The sequence below is a fragment of the Littorina saxatilis genome, linkage group LG12 (assembly GCF_037325665.1).
Source record: "Littorina saxatilis isolate snail1 linkage group LG12, US_GU_Lsax_2.0, whole genome shotgun sequence".
In the NCBI taxonomy this organism is placed as follows: domain Eukaryota; kingdom Metazoa; phylum Mollusca; class Gastropoda; order Littorinimorpha; family Littorinidae; genus Littorina; species Littorina saxatilis.
In genome coordinates this window covers 31,945,288-31,969,771 of record NC_090256.1, presented here as the reverse complement: position 1 = coordinate 31,969,771, position 24,484 = coordinate 31,945,288, and the positions used below count along the sequence as shown (strand labels likewise).

The 24,484-nt window shown below is 40.4% G+C and overlaps 1 protein-coding gene and 1 long non-coding RNA gene across 3 annotated transcripts; one reads left to right on the top strand and one right to left on the bottom strand.

Moving 5' to 3' along the window:
• Positions 1 to 2,261: 2,261 nt before the first annotated feature.
• LOC138981751 (sentrin-specific protease 1-like) lies at positions 2,262 to 24,063 on the bottom strand. Of its 2 annotated transcripts, none has more exons than XM_070354827.1 (18): positions 23,904 to 24,063; positions 22,019 to 22,095; positions 21,567 to 21,772; positions 19,570 to 19,633; positions 18,839 to 18,966; positions 11,823 to 11,959; positions 10,573 to 10,907; positions 10,040 to 10,118; positions 9,459 to 9,530; positions 8,717 to 8,801; positions 8,317 to 8,349; positions 7,888 to 7,978; positions 7,274 to 7,416; positions 6,123 to 6,326; positions 5,375 to 5,454; positions 4,699 to 4,777; positions 3,530 to 3,625; positions 2,262 to 2,869 (listed from the first exon to the last, which is right to left on the bottom strand). In XM_070354827.1, the coding sequence occupies exons 1-18, from the start codon at positions 24,053 to 24,055 to the stop codon at positions 2,807 to 2,809; spliced, it is 2,124 nt and encodes a 707-aa protein (XP_070210928.1). In that variant the 5' UTR covers positions 24,056 to 24,063; the 3' UTR covers positions 2,262 to 2,806. The 2 variants fall into 2 exon arrangements, with proteins under 2 accessions (XP_070210928.1, XP_070210929.1); XM_070354828.1 differs by having other exon boundaries at positions 10,573 to 10,904.
• LOC138981752 (uncharacterized) lies at positions 12,910 to 16,784 on the top strand. The gene is made up of 3 exons (XR_011460706.1): positions 12,910 to 13,567; positions 14,153 to 14,316; positions 16,107 to 16,784. It is a non-coding gene; the product is annotated as an uncharacterized lncRNA (long non-coding RNA).
• Positions 24,064 to 24,484: the final 421 nt, after the last annotated feature.

The following is a 24,484-nucleotide window of genomic DNA, read 5'->3' as shown; positions in this document are numbered from 1 at the left end:
CCACCCCCCCACCCCGCAATAAAAAACCACACACACACACACACAAAAACATGACAAAAACACACAAAAAGACAACAACAACCGTAACAACCACCATGCACACACAAAAAACAACAGAAGTTTTTTTGAATTAGAAAAAATCCCTGCCGTTAATCAAACATCACTTTCGAAGAGTTCAAACCTCTTAATAAAATAAGGTTAACCAATAATTATGTCAGAAAAAGAAAAGCGATAAGATAGGGAGGGGAGGAGGGGGGATGCTTCCTTCAGGAACCGAGTCTCCCAATTTCTACTTTTAACCTGACCATTCATTTTAATGCCAACACCAAATATTGATTTCACTTGGTTCTACACAGACAAAAAAGCAATGAAGTGAATGTACAGAATGAAATTAAAAAACAAAAGATATCTGTACTCACCGATACAAGAACAGCATAAGACAGTACGAATTTTCGCGATAATCTTGAACTTTAGCGTGTTAAATTCATAGCTCAGAATCCAGAGGCATTTAAGTCTCCAAATGGGTCAAAGAAGGAATTATCCGTATGATCAGACAAGGGCGACAACTCTTTCATGTAAATGATGTCCCATGGTTGACAACGTACGCCATTTTCGTCGATTGAACAACCAAATTAATTAATTATGCTTAAGTTTGAAGCTCAATCTGTCAATTAATTTCACGACAAATGTTCTTTGGCTTGCTTACATGGACTTGTATCAAAAATAAGTAAAGAATGTCACTGGATTCTGAGCTATGAATTTAACACGCTAAAGTGCAAGATTACCATTTTCGCTTATGTAAGCTTCATCAGGCACAAACAAACACAAAAGGCAACAAAAAGCAGACGCAACACGGAACGAACAAGGTTTGAAAAGAATATGGAGGGGAAACACAAAATAAGGGAAGGAACTCTAGGAACGGAAATAAATGACAGGGGAGAGAAGTGGTTTGATGATTTCAGCTGAGAAAGAAAAAGAAGAGAAAGATGAAAAAGAAGGTACAGAAGGAAAGCAAAAATGTTATAAAGAAATGTCAGAGCAAGAACATAACAGAACAGATGATGGGGAGGAGATTAGAGAAGGAGCACAAGACGAACAAAAACAAAAAAGCTAAAAATTCTGTCCTCTCTTGTACACGCGACTCATTACATGTCTGAAGCTTAGATCACAACACAATTCTTCAAGCAGGGCTGGCACACCTCCCATTCCAACATATCTTTGCTGCCCATTATAATACAATGTGTGCAAAAGGGGTAACAAAAACAACAACAAAATAGCCATTCTGAATCAATGTTAATGCAACCCAAATATTTTCAGTTCAAGTTTGATTACCTTCATGACAGCAGTAAGACGATTGCTGCTTATTCAGTTACTGAGCTAATCAATTTCGAAATAAAACATTTAAATGAACACAAAAGAACTAGCTTAAGGACTATTGAATCACTGCCTTTCCCCTTACCACTTACCTGTTCATTTCCCAAATAAAAGCTGCATTATTGGAAAACAGTGATTTCTTGACAAGCCATGATTACCATATCCATTAAGGCAAGACCTGCATGTTCACCATTTCATTTTGCACAACAACAAAACAACAAACCTTCTAACATAAAATGTTAAACCAGAGTGACTAGAAATCGTTCTCATGAACTTCGTGGTATAATTCATCCCTTTTACCATTCTCCAAGTATTCAGATCAGTGTATTTTTGATTGAGAAAAAAAAATCGCGCCTATGGGGGTTCTAGCCCACAAACGCAGAAGAAGAGTATTGAGAACCAAGGAAATGTGGAGCAGAACCATCAAGCAGTCTTCTGTATTGAAACAAACCCTTTGCTCTTCCTCAGGTCAATGCTACAAATGAGACAGCTAAATGAATACATGTTTTACTTTGCACACTATCAGTTATACTTGGAGAGGCAGAACCAGACGCAGCCCACATCCTACAGGATTGCAGGAACCTCCAGCAACTGAGGAGTGAGACTTGGCCCAGGCTGTCGCCCCTCCAAGACAAGCTGTACGGACCCATGGAGGCTCTGCAGAAGACCACCAGCTTCATCTCCACAACTGGAATCCGAGTGTTAAAGGCGATCGACAAGAAGAAGATCAATTATACTAGTCTGTATTCCACAACTGTCCCAGTAACACAATGTGGAATGACCAGTTTGAAGGCCCAAACCATAGTTCCACCTCCTGGATAGTACACTTTTTCTTGCACAGTTTACAACCGCCCTGCACCCTCCCCCCCCCCCCCCCCCCCCCCCCTCCGTCCTTTTCCCCCCTCATGTAAGGCCTTTTTTTTTAGTTGACTACACAAACTAAGTTATGTAGAGAAAAAAAATGCTGTATTTCTCTTCATGCATGTACACTTTTATTGCTGCACAAAATATTGTCCTATGTCTGGCAGCAGGGCAACTGACTGTCCACTAAAACTGTTACATAAAACCAAACTTGTTTTCCCCAAGAGATAACTTGCTTCACTAATGCATCAGTCTTTCAAAACAAGTATGCTGCCGGATTTTGAGGCCCTCACATCCTAAATGTTGAGTACTCTCACTTGAATAACTAAAATATCTCCAAACCTCCACTCAAGCTTCTCCATTCCACACTCACACACACAAGTTCCAGTAAATCTGAGGACTCGTCCCCACACAAATGTCTGTTTGAGTGTTTCTTGTCCACTGTCACCTGCTGCATTAAGCTTAGTCCGCAGAAGAACAGCACACACTGTGGGTCGCCATACCCAGCACAAACAGTGGGATACACGTCACCAGCAAGCAATTAAAAAGCCCTATGCAGTGGCAGCCATCATCAAAGTAGCTTCTTCTTCAGGATTTCATACACCATCCGTCGTCGGAAGTAAGGCATGTCTTTCTACAAGAACACAACACAGGGACACAATTAAATATATCTGCAGATACAGACTGAATATGAAAAACATTGCAACTAAATAGCATGCATTTCAGGGATAAAGCATTGAAACTTATGCTAGCAGTTTCCTTTTCTTTCTTTTTCATTTGAATAACCTGTGCATCCATACAAAACTTAAAACATATGGCTTGAGCTGATATTTTTATATTTATGAACATGTTGCCGACTCATGATCTCCTAAACACTTTTGTTAATAAGGCTAACGTTTGGTACAGCCCACTTTGTGAACATCACGGGGCAACGGATATAGACACAACCATTATCGAACACTGAAGAAGACGAAGAAGAAGCTCATTTTTGGTGTCACATTTTTTTTCAAAATTCATCAATACTTCATCACAACCATATGGATTGAAAAAGTTTTAAAAATTGTTCAATTGGTTTGCCTCAAAGTATAAAATCAGCTAAAAGAATACAGTGGAACCCCCCCTTTTAAGATCCCACAATTTAAGACTTCCTCCCTTTTAAGACCTAGTCTCTTTGCATTTCTTGGTCATTAGCCCTGTAAATGTATCCCCTTGTTAAGACCTGGTTTTCTCAGATTTTCGGAGGTCTTAAAAGGGGGGTTCCACTGTAGCATGATGAGCCAAGTAGGAAACCAACCTGTGTGAAGGTGATTTTGGCCCCCCTGGTGAGAGTCTCGGCGTACATACAGGAGAACATTCCGCAGTCTGATCCATTCATTTGCTGTGGAATATCCTGTTAAAAAGACAGAGGGTACAAACTTTCAAACACCATTCTACCTAAACAAGTTCTATCCTGCAGATCAGGAGGACTGGGTGGCCGAGTGGTAACGCACTTGCGCTCGGAAGCGAGAGGTTGCGAGTTCGACCCTGGGTCAGGGCGTTAGCAATTTTCTCCCCCCTTTCCTAACCTAGGTGGTGGGTTCAAGTGCTAGTCTTTCGGATGAGACGAAAAACCGAGGTCCCTTCGTGTACACTACATTGGGGTTTGCACGTTAAAGATCCCACGATTGACAAAAGGGTCTTTCCTGGCAAAATTGTATAGGCATAGATAAAAAAATGTCCACCAAAATACCCGTGTGACTTGGAATAATAGGCCGTGAAAAGTAGGATATGCGCCGAAATGGCTGCGATCTGCTGGTCGATGTGAATGCGTGATGTATTGTGTAAAAAATTCCATCTCACACGGCATAAATAGATCCCTGCGCCTTGAGTCCGAGTCTGGAGATACGCGCGCGATATAAGACTTCATATAACAGATCACAAGATTGAGGTGCTTGGGCCATGCACAAATGGTTAGAGTTACAAGCAAACTCAGCAGGAAACCATACTGAATAGAGCCGTTTAATCTGTGCAAAATTGCAAATTACTATCAATTATCACGCAATACTTTGTCAGACCTCTCTCAACGCAAAGCCTGTATAATATGATGGGCGTGTTTTGTCAAAACCTCATTACCCGACACCTCTAAATAACAACACAATTAACTAATGAGTATGCAACAAACAAGCCACAAAAATGTGAACCGATGTACCAGCATCACCTGCTTCGTACACAGGCCTACACTTGGAGTTGTTACATTTGTGACAACTTTGGTTCTTCTTTCTGTTTTATCGTGTGTCTTTAATTTCTTTTTTTCTCGTCATATATGTTACCTGAAGAAGACCCTGGGGTTGAAACCGATGGATTCGTCACATCAGCGCTGTCTTTGTAAATATTTGAGTACAGTATCGTTCAGTATTTGTATGTCTCTTTCTCATGCCCAGTCACTGTTTTCTGCTTACACTTGGGAGTATAAAGCAGGCTCACCTTGACAATTTCTGCGGACCACTCTGACAGATCAAGCTGACCTTTGTTCTTCTCTGCGCTTTCATCTGCAAGGTACTGCCTGAAAAACATAGCAAGAAGAAAATGATTCATTACAGCACACATTGTTGAATAGTTAATTCATCAATCCAATAAGAAGCAAACAAAAAAAGTCATTCAATGAATATGATCTTAGAGTGAAAAGGAGATGTACAACAGCTTCAAAATTGTATGAGCTATAAACACAGAATGAAGTTATTGTAGGCGATATGTAGGCATGAAAAGTAGAATATTAACTCACTGTCTCCCAGGTACGGATATATCCGTACCCACTCATATGGCTCTATCTGACCAGGTACGGATATATCCGCTCAGACTGTTAGCTTCAGTCACTTCCTGTAACGTCCACATCTAACGCCTGCATTCCAGCGTGTTGATACACTGTTACTACACAGTTACTACAATTCTGACTGACCTGCTGCAGCACAGCTTGTCTCGATTAAAAAAAACTTGGTCAACATAGGTGGGGTAGAAAGTGTTAAGCTTCTGTCAAACTGACTCCCCCCCTCCCCCCCCCCAAAAAAAAATTAAATAAAAAATTAAAAATTAAAATAAAAGACTGTTTCCAACCAGAAATGCATTTTCGTGGCCAAATTGTATTCCAGTAACAAGAACTGACCTGACAGCGTTGAGGCACTGGTTGTTGGTCCCCCCCATGGAGTCATAATAACAGATCTTCTTTTCCTTCATAAACACCACCTGTACACACAAACAAAAACATACAACATACCATTAGCAAAGTTAGTGAAAAAAGAACTACACATCGAACTCTAATAGGACTAATCATAAATCAATGTGTCAATGATCCAGATAAAGGAATTATCACAAACTTTATCAGGACAGGTGCATATTTTAAGCAATATAATGTACTAATGAGATGAGTTGAATTTTCCTTTTAAAAGCTGCTTATAACTCCACAGCTGACAAAATTAAATCATGTTGGTGAAATGCCTCTTTGCACATGATTTTACCTTGAAAGTTTACAGTATGTATTCATGACAAGAGTATGATCACAATGGCCTCATCATTATATATTTTTTACTACAAATAAATAAACAAATAAAAATGAAAGTAAAAAAGTCTGAAATGTCATGTATTAATCAAAGTACAATTCATTACCATTCCAGTGTACCATTTGGCTTTTTGACCAATCAGGACTGATTCTAGGTGACCCTCTAAATGTTAAAACGTTCAGACAGGGACCCTTTTTGTTTATCACGCTAAAAATAAACAAGACAGAAAAAATGGGAATTAACAAAATCGCTGGCTCATGCTGATAATCCATTTTCTCAACATATCTGTTATCATTTGCTAACAGTCAGCATATTAGAAATAACTTATAATAACCAGGATGACAAGAGACTCACACAAAGACACCAGTGGACGCCCAGGTGGACGGGTATGACCAGGTACTGATGTGAGAAGATGTCCACCCTGCGTGTCCACCTCTTGACCACCGCGTGTCCACCCTGGACAAGCTTGGGGTAGAAGAAGGTGCTGAAGGAATAGGTCTTGGAGAAGCCCTCCTGCTCCCCCCGGTCCATCAACATGTTCATGTAGAAGTTGATCACCTGTCACAGAGACAACACAGGTAAACAAGTTGCGTAAAGCAAAATGATTAAATTTAGTCAATCTGTGGAACGCCGTAGTTTTCTGAGAATCGCTCTACGCGCACACAAACACACACACACACACACATGCACACGCGCAATCACGCACGCACACACCACTTCCCTTGCTTCCATTCCCAGTCTATGTTAAAACATTTAGTGAAAACTTGACTGAATGTAAAAAGGATGTGCTTTTCAGGATGGGTCTTTTCTGCTTCATTTCCAAAAACCTATCCATGTTTGTCAGTGTTTGCACAAGCAAAACTTAAACCTTCCAGTATACTACTGGCTACTGGAAACAGTTTGAAAATACAGCAAAAAAAGTCATCCACCAGTCAATCCTAAAAGTTGTAATTGCACGTTAACTGCTCAGATACAGGTGGAGACTAATCAAGAACAGGAAATCTGGATTTTGGGTGCAAATGGTTGTGAACCTTAGCCAAATTATCATCCATGGGATATCTCCAGAAATGTCAGCTAAGCATGTTTACCTTACTCAAGGCCCTAATGCAATGAAATGTCTTGCAGGACTTGTGATGGTTACATTGCCAGAGGAACATAAGCTTCAGTAACAGTAACTCTTATCAACATGAGAATCAACTTGTCTCCCCTTCTCAGGAAACCACCACCTACTGCTTCTTGATGCACTTCCCTTCTCCTAACGATTAGCTAAGCAAAGATCACCTCAGATTGTTTTCGCTCTCAAGCATGATGCAAGGACTCGCTTTTACTGCCTGACAGTAATTATATAAAACTTGCGGTCATTGCGGTCTAAGTTATACAAGGATCTCTTCAAAGTTATTGACTAAATGGTAAGGTGTACTCTTGACAATTGCTGGAAAAAAAATGTCAGGCTTCTTCTACCCATTTCAAAAGCCTAGGCTTTACAAAGTGACATCAGTCCTGACCTCATCGTTGAGCCAGTTAAGTCCCTTGAGCGTGGCTAGGTCAGCGCGGGTCAGCCTTAGTCGGAAACCCTCGGACAACACCTCAGATGACGGCCCTCCATCCAGAGCCATTCTGATCTCTCTCTCCATGGCCTCTGTCAGTTCTGTTCAACCCAAACGCAACTTAATTGACTATAGCATCCATGACAGCATCTTGTCATCAACAAGTACTGTTTCAAAGAAACACACCCACTGGTTTGAAGCTAACACGCATGAATCATATTTGAAAAGGTCAAAGAATGGGATAAAAGTAAAAGCTCTGAAACAAGAGTGAATAATTGTCACATTTTAAACTTCTCTGAAAGCATAAGGCTTCCTGTAATCCCTGGAAACATGAATAGACCCATGCAGGAAAAAAAAGAAAGAAACGGTAGTGCCGTACTGTATGGCAGCTCACTTTCCCCAGAGAGAAAGCAACCCCAATTTCCATGAGGGTAACTTCACAGGACTATATAAAATTGTATTCCTTACCCTTATCCTAATTCTTACACAACTGTGAATAAATGTCCTGTCTCCATGACGAACATTGTACTCATTAAGACGTAAGACATTTAGTTGTACTAAACTGTCAGTACCTGGCAAAGCTTTCTCTTGAGGGACTTCTGGCAGAGGGAGCTCTTCTATCACCTCCGGCTCCTCGTCAAACAGTCGCATCTGCTGTCGCAGCTGAGAAAGACACAATAATTCATGTTAGAAAGCTATTTCAACCTTGGAGAATGACATATCAATTAATGTCACAAAGCTATTTCAACCATGGAGAATGACATATCAATTAATGTCACAAAGCTATTTCAACCATGGAGAATTTGCTTCGGTTGTCCTGTTGTTGTTTTCTTTCTTTGTTTTTTGGAATAAAAACAGGTTTAGTCAGGATTTCCACCTTTTATGCCCACGGCTTTGTGGTGAGGGCGTAAAACTGTTTAAAAAGTGTCCACCTAATAATCTTACCCCATGACCCCCCCCCCCCCCCCCCCCCCTACCATAAATAAATATATACAACTCACCTTTTTGTCAAGGTTGCCTAACCTCCCTTCTCGCTGTAAATAAAAGGGAACAAAATCCCAAACTGTTATGTAATGAAATAACAAGTTTGTTTTGCATTTCAACAAACTTTTACATCAAATATTTGCATGCACACAAACCTAAAGTATACATGTGTTGGATATATTTACCTTAGTAATTTTTTATTTATTTCTAAAATCACACAGAAAAGACAAAAACCTTTGAACACTCCAGATAATTCCAATATATAAACATATTTAATGAATTTAACCTTCCATCACAATGAAGTTTTCTGCCAGAATTATTGCTTCTCAAAAAATGCAAAAGTTCAAATCATTGCGTGCGAAAGACAGCAAATGATTTATCTGCAATCAAACATAAAAGATAAAAACTGGTACTCACCCTTTCTTCCAGTAATTTTTTCTTCATCTCTGCTTCTTTAATGAGTTCCAATCTCTCCTTCTCAGACTGGGTATATTTCTGATTCCTGCCAGGAAAAAGTAATAAATACAACTGTTACTTTCATTATCGAATTTTTTTTAAAATTAATGAATGTGCGAAACTTCAGCAAATATATAACAACCAAGCTTTCAGTTTAGGAGAAAGAATTTTCTTTGTCCATTTTTATCTTCACTCTTTTCTACACGCTTGTAGATCTTTGTATATAGATAGAAAAGGAAAAGTCCGTCTGAGACTACCTTTCACTCACTCTTATACTGAGTCAATGCTAGAAAATGAAAAGGGACCACACATTCTGTCTGCCACAGACATTCTTGCAGATAATACAGAAATTCCCCTCTAACCAAACATGATATGACCCACATTCAGTTATTCAGAGATACATTTTTACTCATAATGCATACAGTGCGATTTTGTCATTTCTTCAAAAACGATCAACAAATAGGCTTCTTAAAGCTTCCTGTTTTGCCAGGCACAGAATCCATCATGTACATTTACAGCCAAGTTCCCTCCAATACAAACATAAAGCAGTTTCAACTCTTCCTTCCTCTCGAACACTAACCATGACAGAAACAGTAACGGCGCTTGAAATAAATACTGTTTGGTAAACCTTGGTATCATAACTCTAACAGCTCTGCCCCCTTACACTTGCAAAAACATTACAAAAGAAACCAATTCCACGTACAGCCTGGGCAGCCACTCATCATCCAAGTATTCTGAAGACTTGAAGCCCAGTAAAGGTGACCTTGTTGTTTTCCTGCACACAAAAACCAGTGAGAAAAAAAACGTGACTCAAACAGAAACACTGCAAACTGTTAGATTCTCGGCAAGAGGTGTTCACAGTCAATGGCACACTATTCAATGTGTTCAGCTACACTATGGCAAACCGTTCAATGATTTACATTAGAAAAAGCATTGATTGAGCTCATGAAAAGTTGTCCACCTCAGCACTGTTGGTATCCCCTCCACCCACCCCCCCCCCCCCCCCCTAAAGTTTACAATTCAGAACCATCAAAAAGATGACAGCAGGCATTCCATAAAAGAAGACAAAGGGCCCCTTAAAAGATATGCATTTTGTTGCATGTCTGTATCATTATCTAACTAGAGTATTACTGAAAAAAGTATTGAGAATACACTCTAGTTGCCGTTTAATATACGTTATAATCAATTAAAGGACTGAAAATGCATGTCACAAAATGGTACCCAGCTCTGGAGAATAACCCATATATATACACACACACACACACACAAAAAGGGACCACCTACCCCGGTTCCCCATCCTCAATGACAAAAACATCCTGGTCCCCATCGCCCACAGGAACTGGTGTCTGCTCCTGCTCTGCCCCTGCAAAATCACACCCAGTTAGTGATACGTCATAGAGTCTGTCATGGAAAATGTGTTTCTTTCATCAAATTATTGTCATTTCCTCTTATTTACCATGTCAGATGCTAATGCTGCATGGTTACAGATGATAATGCTGCATGGATGAAAAACTGTGTGCATTAGGTCACATGCATTTCATGCCCTTTCTTCTGTAACTGTAAGAGCGAGAAAAGGGACACTGTGGTGATGGTGTATATGCCTTCAATAACTAATCTCCTTGTCAAAATTTCAGTTAACAAAAAAAACCTAGGAATCTCACAAGCTTTTGATTTTATGCTCTCATTTGTTTTAACTCCATTCAAATGACTGGCAAACATTTGAGGTGAGGTAGGGATCTTGGACCTATAAGTGGAGATAACTTTGTCCTGATCTCCCCACCACTTTCCAAGTATGTTACACTAAATGTTGGCCTCACCTGTTTGAGAGTTCCTGCGCTGTGTACGACGACTGAGAGGTTTCGTGGAATTCACTTGCTGGACTCTGCTGGGCCGACTAGGGACAGCAAAGCTGTTTGTTTTGGACGATGACCATGGCTGATGGTCAGCCACCACTCTGTCGGAAGGAGGTGCAGAGGGTGGGGCAACACGACTGGGGGTGACTCTGTAGCGAGGGTACTGCTGCAATCCCTCAGCTCTAAAGGTGGAAGAAGGACCGGCGCCATCTGCTCTGAAGCTAACCGAGCTGGCAAGAGAAGATGCTGATGATGATAAAGGCGCAGCTGATGCCAATGGTAAAAATGCCCCAGATCTTCTGAAATTGCAGGAAAAATTTTTAAAAAATCATCAGAATTAATGCAATCTTGAGGGTAAATCATTAAGTTGATTGACTCAGGACATCATCAGAATTAAATCGTTTTATGGTAAGTCTTAGAGCTTAATTAATACCCATGTTTGTCCATAGCAGTCCAGTAACAACAAGAAATGACACTCCCAATTCCTCAGCTATGACTACTTTCAGACATTAGAATGCAACATATATCAATCTTCTTCTTCTTCTTCTGCGTTCGTGGGCTGAAACTCCCACGTACACTCGTGTTTTTTGCACGAGTGGAATTTTACGTGTATGATATATCAATCAATCAATCAATGAGTCTTATATCGCGCATATTCCGTGGGTACAGTTCTAGGCGCTCTGCAGTGATGCCGTGTGAGATGAAATTTTATACGGCCAGTAGATTAAAGCCATTTCGGCGCATATTTACCTTTCACGGCCTATTATTCCAAGTCACACGGGTATAGGTAGACAATTATTAACTGTGCCTAAGCAATTTTGCCAGGAAAGACCCTTTTGTCAATCGTGGGATCTTTAACGTGCACACCCAATGTAGTGTACACGGGGGGAGGTTCGGACACCGAAGAGAGTCTGCACACAAAGTTGACTCTGTGAAATAAATTTCCGCCGAACCTGGGATCGAACTCACGCTGACAGCGGCCAACTGAATACAAATCCAGCGCGCTACCAACTGAGCTATATCCCCGCCCATATATACAAAGTCCCAAGGCAACCCAAATCCACAACAGCGATAAGCCGTTGTTCATTGCTTTCAGGGATACAGCATGAGCCGTCAGTACATCGAAGCTCAGTTTCACTCAGTAACAACTAACTTTAGATTCACACACAGACACACACACACACTCGGCGAAAGTAAATGTCGCCAAGCCTTACATTTGTGAACGACGATCTTGTGGGAGAGAATCTGGGGGTTGAGCGAATCTGGTCTTGTTGCCATGGTACCCAAGCTCGACTGTCGTATACTGCTGCAAAAGCTTGAGGTAGTTCTGCCTCTCCTGCAGCTGGAAACACTGCACAGCAAACAACCAGTGTCACCATAAGAACGCGTGCATCTTTGCCAATGACTCAATGTTTCCCATAGCAAACATATCAAACTTTCCAGTTCTGCAAGCATTATCAAATCTAGGAACAACCCCTGTTCATCACCATTTTTCTTCTTCTTCTGCGTTTGTGGGCTGAAACTCCCACGTACACTCGTGTTTTTTGAACGAGTGGAATTTTACGTGTATGACCGTTTTTTACCCCGCCATTTAGGCAGGCATACGCCGTTTTCGGAGGAAGCATGCTGGGTATTTTCGTGTTTCTATAACCCACCGAACTCTGACATGGATTACAGGATCTTTTTCGTGCGCACTTGGTCTTGTGCTTGCGTGTACACACGGGGGTGTTCGGACACCGAGGAGAGTCTGCACACAAAGTTGACTCTGAGAAATAAATATCTCGCCGAATGTGGGGACGAACTCACGCTGACAGCGGCCAACTGGATACAAATCCAGCGCGCTACCGACTGAGCTACATCCCCGCCCCGTTCATCACCATTTGATGAGACTTTATTTCATTGTTGAAAAAAACACCCATAGCCATACTGCTTTCTGGCCATGATTTAGATAATCCACAACCAGCAAACCATTATCCTGACCTACTTTCATCCTTGTTCATCAGTGATCTAGCTATTCAATTTCCAGACCAGTATTCCTTACAATTATGAATCTTGGCTCTCTCAGAAACCAGTTACTTTGTTGCACTAGTTAACCAGTAACACTTTTCTAACACACATTAAGATGCATATATTGCATCTACAGTGAAAACAATTTTGATAAGGAAATATCAACAAGGTAGGTAATACATGTACCGGTTGCTAATTTCATTTCTGCCATTTTCATGCGTACATTAAATTAACAAAATACCAATTCTTTTAAAAACATGATCCATGGTTTATATACAGTGGAACCCCACTTTAAAGGAAAAGTCCAAGGTTTTTAAATATCCCCAAAAACTTGAAAATCGAATGCCAAATGTTACAAACATCTCTGGAAAAATATTTTAAAAATTGAAAAAAAATTGTTGTTGTTGTAGTTGAAGATTTAGTGTTGCGGGGCTAACCAAGACAAGTCGCCTGGGGTCAAGTAGTGGTCACGTGGTTTTCGGTGCACTGTGACGTCGGTGCACTGTGACGTCACAAGTTATTGTGTTGATTCTACCACTAGTACCAGCTTGATTTTCACACAGAAAAGTCGCCACTGTATGCCCGAAAAGAATGCCTCGGTGGAGAGCAGCCGCAAACTGCAACAACTCGTCAATGTCCCCAGGCATTTCATAGCACACGTTCCCTCATAAAACTCTGAGTCTCTTGTGGAAATGGAAGAGATGTGTGCAGCACAAGCGTGCAGATTTCAAAGTGTCGGGCACTTTTTGGACACAGATTTCGCCATTTTTCTGCAGCACAAAAGTTGGCGTTTCATCCCTGAAACAAATGTTTTGACCACTGGCAGTGTCTTCCCTTCATAAAAGTCCGGAGAGGGCAGTATTACGCGAGGCTGGTACAAGTCGACGAGCCATCGAAACTCCGAGGCGACATACGAACAGCGGATTATCTCACAAGAAGGAATGCGTTGAAGGTCAGAGTACATCATGCTTTTATTTTCATGCATACACGTAAACATTGTTTTGCTGCGCAGCGAATACGAATTGGTGCCGAACAGTGTGTCTGGGTCCTGCTGATATTCGCTGGAGTACAGATGCGCCACAGGCTAGATCTACAGAGTTACAGAACGGTCTGAGCTGAGCTAAGAGTAAGAGTAAAAAATAGTCAGGGTTGTGGACACGTAAGACAATGCGTGTGTCACGTTATCTATTCTATTCAGTCGCAAACTATTCCCTGATATCAATTCATGAAATTGGCAGCGTTTGCTGGAATCACGGTTTAAATGCTATTTTTACCAGATCTAAACTTTTGGTGGATGTGCAACCGGTAAGGTAAACAGACACATGCATGCTAGAGACAAGAAGATTACGAATTGTGCAGGGAAGTAATCTGTCTGCATTGACTGAGAGACGCAAAACCAATCTAATTGCTACAACATGGATACACATCCAGATTACTTCCAGAGGGTGTCTAAATGTTCAGTGTACTGTATAGATCAGAAGCATACTTTCGAATTGATTTATACTTACACTCATTTTCTCTCTTCGTTTACTTCCAGACCTTTCATCATCACTCACGGCCACTGGTCAGAACAGGTCACTAGACACTGACACCGTGACCATTCCAGATTTCCCGGTTCTCCGTGATCACAACGCAACTGTTGACCAGTCCTGTTCCTACCGTCCAGAATCACCACATGAGAAAACCAACGTGCCATTCATCGTAAGATTTTTGTTTTGTTTTGAAAATTAGTGCCTTATTCTAGCTTTGCAAAAAACGAGAAAGTGTCTTTGACAGATACCATCCAAATAATACATTATGAAAACAAGTACAAGTTCATTTCTACTCATGTTAATCGTTTCTGTGCTGAGCGACATATGGATTTAATTTCTTTCGTAATTCACCTCCCGTCAACCTGCAAAACTATATCATTCTGTCGAAGTAGTTTCAAATAAAGTTAGTATGCTTCCGAATAAAAAAAAATAAAAAAGGGGTATTTTCTGAAATGTTTAATTATAGACCAAAACAAAACATTCACGAGTATGTTGTTGACCTGATGGTCTTTATGGTAGACAGCAAGAGTTGCATGTTCAAGAAGTTTAAGCAGTACATTTGAAAGAGCAAGGTAATTTAAGGTGGTATAATTTTAATGGTAGGTTCCACTGTAAGGCGACATGGAGGGTATCTTTGACGGACTCATTCAACATTCATACCCATGCACATCACCTCAAACACATAAGCTTTGTTCTTGAGTCAAATTTATTGGCTTCATAAATATTGTGAATTTTTGTCCGTTTGCAGATTGGCTTATCTATGAGTATGATTTTTTTCGAAAATATCTTGCGATCTACGTACGCATAATGTAACACGTGAAGAAGAACATAAAAAGTTCGTCAAAAGAAATCTAATTTGCATTTCAACCCATTTGCCTTCCTCATTGTTAATTTTTCTTCACAAAGACTACTTGAAATAAACAAAATGTTTAACCATTTCAAGGAATCTGAACACGTTTAAAAAAATGCAGGTCTTTGCTCACTATATCAGATCTGCCAAGGCTCAGTTTACACAGGAAAAATGATCTGTCGACTTGAACACATACCAATAATCAACAGCCTCACTGCTTCTTGGAGCTGGATTTTGTGTGTGGAATGAATTACACATGTGGCGTTTTAGAATATAATTCATAGAAGATGTACATTCGTGCAGAAAGGCTTTAATTTAATAATTAGGCATTCGTGATGTTCTCTTAAAATAACTAACATGTGTTCCCTTTACCGGGCCTCTGAACCAGTTGTGTGAATATGCAGGTTAAACTCGTGCCTTTTCTGTGTTATCAGTGTATTTCTCATCCAGGCATGGAAGCGTCCTCTTAAATGGACAGCCCTTCGACAGCCTTTTCCGTGTAAACGATTGGGTTAAAAATCTCAAATCTGACAGGGCTTTTACATGGGATATGGCCATCTTTCCGTTTTGAAAAATACCAGAACTCAACACTCTGTATGGGTACTCTCTTTGCGAATGTAGAATTTTATTAATTAATTTCTTAAACGCCACACGTGTAAAACATTCCCTAAAAAATGCAGCTCCAAAAACCAGTCAGGATGTTGATTCCTGGTTCAAGTCAACAGATTTTTTTTTCTATGTAAAAGTCTTCGCAGATCTGTGTAGTGAGCAATCCTGTTTTGAAAAAGGACGTGCCTTTAAGCCTGTATAGACGGTTTGATTGTTGAGATACCTGGTGGCAATGACCGCACGGGTGGCAAGAGGTAGTAATGCACAGATGACAACAAACCGACTTGCATTTAAAAAAAAAGTTAGGAGGCCTTGATAGGGGGAAACATTTTGTTAATTTCCAGAATCTTTATGAAGAAATAATGAACGAGAAGAAAGTCTGGCCTTGAAGTAAATGCAAATTAAACTATGTATACTTTTGACAAACTTTTTTCTGTTCTTATTCACATGTTAAAATGTGTGCAGAGATCGTTAGTTACTTCCAAAAAACCATGTTTCAGGCAACAGGCAAACGGACAATACTGGACACAGGCTATGCTGACCGGCTCATGGACCGACTACCTGATGCTGGAGTACACCAACAGTGGAAAAAGTCTGGAACAAGATGTTGCAGCATGTGAACCATGTACCGGACCACGTGACAACCCATTATCATCTTCAAACCATGCAGGAATCTGTTCAACCAAAGATACTAGTTCAACACAGTCACACGATTTGTAAAAGTATATTTCAGCCTTCTGTAGCTCAGGGATTTTGAACCCCACTCTTCATCCGTTTGTGAAAGTATTTCTGATTGTTTTGACTGCACAGGTTGGTAATGGTACTCTGATGCTTCTGCCGAGAAACCCCACTCGCTAGCGCACCAGCTGCCTGTTATGGGTAAGCGACGTGCCTGTATTTCCTGCAAAGCAAGACAGAATAAAACAGCAGCTTAGTTTGAGCTTTTAAGACATTCGTACCAGAGAAAACGTGTACGTGTTTGTTTGGAGAGGGTGGATAGAATCATAAGACACGCTGTGTCTATGTGACGTAGAGCAGGTTTTCAAATTCATGCTGAAGCACTGTGTGATCGCTATTTTTTATGGCATATCTTACCTTGATTTCAGATAGACTGGGAACCGAAATGAGGATGTTTACATGAATAAACTATGCTGATAATTATGTATGTGTTTAGAAATAAAGAATAGTTTTAATGATATATGATGGTGTGTGTTTTTTTTAACCCAATGTGATATGTTTGTATTTGAAAACAAATTGTACACTCTGTTGTCAATTTTACTTTCAGATAAATAAATCTATCATAATGGAAATCATCTGTTTGTGTTGTGTTACTAACCCATTTTGATCAATGTTGAGTCGTCCATATTCCTGTGTGTACGCATAGTATGCAGTTTGAAGGTAGTAGATGTCCGAGCAAACATAGGAGGATGTGCTGTTAGGCTGTCTATCTCCTCATCCAGGTTTTCCAGATATTTGAATTTCGTTCCCTCTTGGAGTTTCTGCACTGACACCTGATAAGCAAAATACACGTGTCACTCTGTGATCATGGCAAAATGTATCATCTGTATGCTCCGTTCAAAATTTACCTTGAGATTCTAAGGTATACACAGAAATTGCAGTGGGTCACAAAAACAACACGAACAGTAGTACACATATTCAGTTTAAACATTCATGCAATGAGAGTCAATAAACCGATTTAACCCCAGGTAGATTCAGGGTCCCACTGACTGAATCTCATATATGGTTGCTTTTCGGCACACACCACACATTTTTAATGGGACTGTGAGGTTTTGTTAACACAGTACAATATATATTAGCAACGTACTGTCTGTTCGTGACGTTTGAGAATACCGATCATCATCTATGCACTAACGCATTGTCTTTTTGTAGTGTGACTGTCCGATATTGCGTACTCCTAAAAATTAATGATCAAAAAGTTTGAACTGCTGTAATCGTATTTCAGCATAATATGTCTGACAGTGCTTATTTGCTTCCAAAACGGCTTGCGATATCACGCCATCAGCGTTTCGCCACTGCTCAGAAACTGAATCTTATGATTTCAGATCTAGTTTGAGATCGGAAATCACGTGTGCTCGTTTAAAAATCTAAATTCATTTATTACTTCCCTTTGACCGTTCGCAAGAAAAATGTCAGGATCACTATTAGTATTAGCACATGAAAGCAGCCCACCGCCATTTCAAAAAAGTTTCACTCGACTGTTTAGTGGTGTCGATGTCATGTAGTGTCTTACTGTCGCAAATAAAAATACCAGGATAGTTGCAGTTTTGTCCGCAAGAAACAGGCTTTGCGCAATGGTAACTTGCTGTCTAAATGTTTCGTTGTGTGACTGAAGAATTACTCAGAATTCCAAGAGAAAATAAGGATAGTCGCGTGTGAACATCACTGTGGAAGCATTTATTCTAAACTGGGTAGTTCAAGGACGAAATACTTGATTAAAGATAGGAAAATAAACATCACCAGATGCCTGAAATAATAGCATAAATCCATAATCTTTACATGCTTACAGATCTGTGAAAGCACATCAACTGATCTGTGAAAAACACACCTGACTTCAATCTGGCATGCAAGAGGTAGCGACTACGGACTTGTGTGTCAACATCACAACAAAGAGAATCACATACCATTTCGTATTGCCGCTTATGCTGGCTCTGTTTCAAGCAGTTCCTTGTGGCCTCGCCAGCATTTTGACGATGAAGAGGCTCAAACGGGCACGCTAAAACCTCAGGCTGGCTGAAAACCGGTCCGTATTCCCCTTGTCTTCCTCACTGCTTGAGCCGGCCATGTTTGTTGTTCAAGGCTCGTGACGTAGCACACGTATGTGCACAAGGTCATGAGCCAAGACTGCGCGCGCGATGGAACGATTCAGAACAACCAAAAACGAGTCAAAGTATACTTTTTGGATTTCTGTGTTCATTTTTACACACGCATTTGTGGTTGATGAATTAAGAGGGTCAACATATCAAAAGTGACCCTGAACCTTGGACTTTTCCTTTAAGACCCCCAATTTAAGTCTTCCTCCCTTTTAAGACCATGTTTTCTCTGACTTTTAGTTCATAGCGTCTGTAAATGTACCCCCATTTTAAGACTCCCTCCCTTTTAAGACCCGATTTGCTCCGATTTTTGAAGGTCATAAAAAGAGTGATCCACTGTACCACAACGGCATTTTTACATCATCTACTCTCCACTGCTGTTGCCTGTGGGGTCAACTCACAAAATCTGCAGCGCTCCGTCTGCCTGCGCCAGGTCTTGATGACGAGCAAGAAGAGCGACGTGACGAGGACACAGACAAGGTGTGTGGCCCAGGCTGCCTGTCTATCACAGGCACATCCCCATTCAAACCTGTTCACATCACACAAATACAAAATCATTATGGTAATGCATAACAACAATGTATTTTCTTCTTCTTCTTGTTCTTCAGAGTTCAACGAAATAACAATGTTTTTAAATCTACAGTATTTCCAAATTACAACAGAGAGGTGTGCCGAGTTAAACCTACGGTGGTACCTGCAATGTGAGACCCCTCCGAGGAGAGGACACCTCCCAAGAAAGGCCACCTTCTGTTGTCTCGCTGTTTATTATCTTGACCAAAATTATACCTGTCATGACAGGCCACCTTGCACAGTAGGGACACTTTTGGTTGGTCCCAAGGGTATCCTTTCATCACAGGTACCACTGTACTTTAAAATCATTTTTGTCATATGTAACTAACCAAATTTGTTTGCTGAGCAAGGTTTCAAAATTACAACAGGGAGGCACAAATTTAGGCCTATTCAGGCAGTGCTAAGAAGGTTATCAACTACTAACAGCACATTTCAATCAAAACCTGCCCAGGTCAGAAGGACCTTATCAAATCATGCTGTGCCCATTTTGTCTTGTTTTGTTTACCAGCACTTCAAAACACTGATGAAGTACTCTTATTTTCAACTGATCCAAATGGCTTACCATTCTCACTGGATACATTCTTGCTGTGAGTGTTAATCGGTGGCCGTGACAACCTGTCAGTATCCTGAAATATTCAGAAACTCATAACAGAACAAAAACAACAAATATGACGGGAAAAACCTCAGAATTCAGTAATGGTTGGTTGTTTTTTATGTCCCTTCAACCTACTTGGCTAATCGGGACCTGAATAATAGATAAGCAAATAAACAATTCATAAAGCGCATGTGTTACGCAATATCCAGGCTTGTTTTTTGTTCATTTAATTATTTATGAATGTGTTGGAACTCAGTATCAGATGACACAAGGATGGCCAAATCGTCCACATCACCAGGGGCGAGTAAAAAATCCGCCGGGCTAGTAGAAACCGCCTGGCAGCTCACCCAACTGCCAGTGAAAATTCTTGTCAAATGCATTACGTTTGGCAGGCATGGGAATGGCTGAATAAAAAGTCAGCTGAAAACAGGGGGGGGGGGGGGGGGGGACCCAAAACAGGGGAATCCGGGCGTCGTCCCCCCCCCCCCCCCCCCCCTCCCGGAAAAGAAATGTTTTAAGATCAAAATCTACGCAATCTGAGGGCTATTTGGGACAAAGTCCAGCTTTTAATTTCACATAAATATGCAGGTGTTTTAGCTGCAACTTTAAGTTTAAAAATTCTGAACAAAGGAATGTGCATACTTCATGACTTTCTTGCTAACATTCACCGACAACTCTCACTCTCAATCATACTTGTCAAACCCACCAGGAAACATGTGATAGGATCCAGCTCACCTTTAACTGTCTCTTGATCCAGGAATTGAATCCAAGGAATGAATGATATAATGATAAAATAAAAAAGGAAAAACAAGTGACTGAATGGTAAAAGTTATTTCTTGAAAAAAGCAGCCAGTGAACTCTGTTGCACTTCACGGCTAAGCCTTTCTCCTTGTGTCTTTTCGTTAGTAGATGCTCGTTGAGGGCAATGAAACCACGATTGCTGTACACAATTTCTTTGTCACAAAGGGTGCATCTTGCTTGACCGGGCGTGTCGACTTTTCGAATGTGTTCACCGATCCGCTCTTGCTTGTCACCAACTTAAACCACTTTGGAAACCCACTCCCATTTCCACTGGTTAACCACACCTTTTTCGTCATAATCCTGGCCGCGTCGAACAATATTCGATACCGAAGACATACATTTTTCTTTCAAATTTAACACAAGAGACGCGTCTTTGTCTCGGACAAGTAAACCACATCCAGCGGATGTTGCGCGAACATCTGTTTCATATCAAGTGGGACAGCCAAGACCACAAAAGCTGAAGTCAACCGTCAGTTCCGGATAGTGGCTTGTGCCATTTGAAGACACCCGACCATTTGAGAATAAAAACCTAATGTACGATTTATGAGGGTATTTTTTTTTTCCGCTGAAATTTGTTTTTCCCCGCTGAAACTACTCGTGAAAACCGCTGAAATTAGCGGATCCGCGGACCATTCCCTTGCCTGGTTTGGTTGTACTATCGAACTTCTGTTGTCTGCAAAATCATTGCCATGTTCTAGAGAAACAAAAATGATGCTCATGTGCATGTCACCGCTTTTTTAATTCAACATTCATAATTTGTTGTGTGGTATGTACCGGGCCAGCAAAATTTCTGACCGGCTAGTGACTTTCTTGAAGTTACTCGCCTGGCTGGCGAGTTAAAATTTTGAGATTTGTCCATCCCTGTGACAGCATGTCAAAACCCTGATAAGCATCTCCTTTTCAGACAGACACTAATATAAACATTTGTTCAACCAAACAAAGATCCATAAGCCCCCCCCCCCCCCCTTATTTGCATCTCAGTCATATATTAATTCTAATTCTGTACCAATTTAATCTCACTGAATCTTCCTGATGATTTTGTGACTAAAAAGTGTCTTCAAGTTATAACAGCCATCTAGCATTATTCAGTTCAAAAAGGTTCATTCTATACCAACTGAGCCTCAATGTCTTTTTCTGATGATCTTGGTGCCTTGGGGACTTACGCGTGTGTTGATGGTATGAGAGCCGTTTGTGACACTGACATTGCTGCCACTGGCACACGAATAGTTCTGCTGACCCCCTGGGTCCACTCTTCTGTTCCAGCGACTGTCCTCTGGAATCGGTTGTGTGAAAAAGTGATCCTGCCGCACTGTCTTCTTCCGAACCCATTCTGACATCTTACTCATTGGATGCGACAGAAATGACAAGACTGCACAGAAAAACACAAGACGTTAACTTTGCTTTTACTGGACAAACGTTTTATACAGATTTTTCCTTGTTTAATAATGCAAAGTTTACATGGGTTGGGATATATCCCACTGTACCTGAAAATTGGAAAACAAAGTGCACATGGGAGTTTCTCCAGAAATATTCCCATGGAAGTAACGCCACATAACTATCCACCCACCCCCCCTCCCCCACAGACACACACAAACTTTTCAGAAAATTAACTTACTGCCAGGACTTGAACTAGTGTCTTCCTGTTTGGCTTTCTTCACAGATACTATCTCCACATCTGAATCGTCCTGGTACCTGAAATCAAAATGAAGTAATGAACTATACATGTCTGTATCATTTGTATGTAGAACAAATTAAAACAGGATGCAAGCCACAGTATTGCAATCACTGGCGCCATTTAAAAGGAGGAAAAAACAGCATCTTGGTACGCTACATGTAATTATGTTACTTTACAGCATTACAGAAACTCTAATCTGAAGGATCCCAAGCGAGTTTCTCTTCTACAAATTCAACATTCCATAGCGACTACCTGTCTATACTTTTGGTCGGTCACTTGGGTGGTCGTTATAGACATGTTCGACTGTATTACAATTGACTGTGACATTAGGGTTGCCTCAAGTGTTTTGCATACATTCATCAGGCTTAGTCAACCTACATTCTGCATCTATGCCTCTTACAAGGTTTTCCCTTTTCATACTGAGATTCTCTGTGGTCTCAATACACATGTTATTCAAAGTTTCACATCTTTAGAGTGTTTTTATGTATCATAACTCTTGGTGAGAAAAGCAAGGCATATTCATATCTCCTGTTAAACATTCAAAAGGTACAACTACAAGCTACAACTTGGGACTGAATGTTACAGTCACTGACTTATAGACATTGAAATGAATCATCAGTTCTACCATAATCACAAGAATGCTCAGCGTAGAATCTGTATCTGATTCTGAACTACTAAATGTTTCCTAAAGAAACTTCACAAACCTTTGTTTTGTTGCCCTCCATACCTTTTGAGCACAAAGTTGGTACGTGTGCATACCTCCTAGACAGAATTTTGTACAGCTTTATACCTCTTGGCTCCACTAGACTGACTCGTTTTATGACATTTGGCAGCAGGAGGATCCATACCTCTGATTTCATGTCAACATAAACATATACCGAGACTACTTACTGAATGAAACAGAATACACATCTTGTACATAATACTCTGACTTGTGGCAATATTCAAATCATACAAACTTACAGATGTTTGAGGCAGGTTCTGAAAAATCCAGAGATATATCCCATTATCTCGTAGCCTGGGAAACCGTACTGACTAATTCAAATGTTGCTGTCGCTTGAGCTGAAGGATATTTATGAAAATAGATCAGAATAACCAAACAAATGAGGCGAGAGGGTTATTTTATAGTCAACCTCATCAAACAGACACACGAGAACAGTCATGCAGAACTGATGGATACATGATATAGATCTATCTCCTCTAACGTATGATTTGCAGAAAACACTCATCTTCAAGCCTTTTTCAGTGTAAAAAAGTGAATAACACTTGCTTGTTTTTTATGTAAGATTCCTCTTGGGCAAGACAGTAGAAGATCCACTGGTTCTCAATAATTCTCACAGAATCTGTCTTACTAAGTTACTGCTATTATTTTGATTTTATGTACTTTCTTTCCTTTGTTTACTTGACTGTGTGGACACCAGATGACAGTTTACAAGGAAGTAAATTCATAGAATCATACAGAATTTGGAAAAAAAATCGTCATTTCTTTTCAGAAATCAGCAACTATTCTCTTGTAGTTGTATCGATAGACTGAGTTACAAATCCTCTGCCAGACGCACATGTATGAGAGAACAAATGAATTGAAAGGGTGTACAAATTACACAAAAAGTGCAAGAACTCGAATCTACTAAATGTAAAGGCGGCCAGCGACAGCAAAGAATGCAATGTATCTGTCCTGAGGTAATGTTGATCCGCAGCTACCAAGCAGAAGATTAAGGGAATCAGTTAACTATCCTCTATTTTGTCACAATCGAGTGATGATCAGAGCAAAAACCGTCACCGGATTTTGTAGGCGCTCACTTTGTCAATACTGAAAACTACTCACGTTTCGTCTGTCGACCGTTTCCGTTTCCTTTCTGGATTCTGAGCGGTCTCCTGTGTTTTTGACTGCCAAAGCGACCGGACCGAGTTTGATAATGATTTAAACATTGGGACTTTTGTCAGGTAGTTTAATTGATAAGATACCTCGCGCTCCATCCGCGGAAGTCAACGTACAATCTGATTTTCAAACATAAGAGCCTCTCATTTGCTGATTGTCTCCCCTCTCCTGGCACAGCGCTCTCTCTCTCTCTCTCTCTCTCTCTCTCTCTCTCTGCATAACAGATATGGTTCCGTTTTATACTTTTTCACTATTCTTTGATAAAAATTTAACTTTGGTGAACTTCTTATTTGACCTTTCCAGAATTGTATATATTGTATATATTGGAGTTCTAATTTTTGACATGTGACATATTTTAACCTTTTTTTCCACACATGATCTAATCCAATGACTTGTAACAATTGTTTTACAAATAATATCCATGGATATGTTTCACTGCCTATGGTGTACATAAGATTATACACTTTACTCACACACACACAAACACACACATCATATTGGGGAAGGGCCCCTAATATGGACCACTT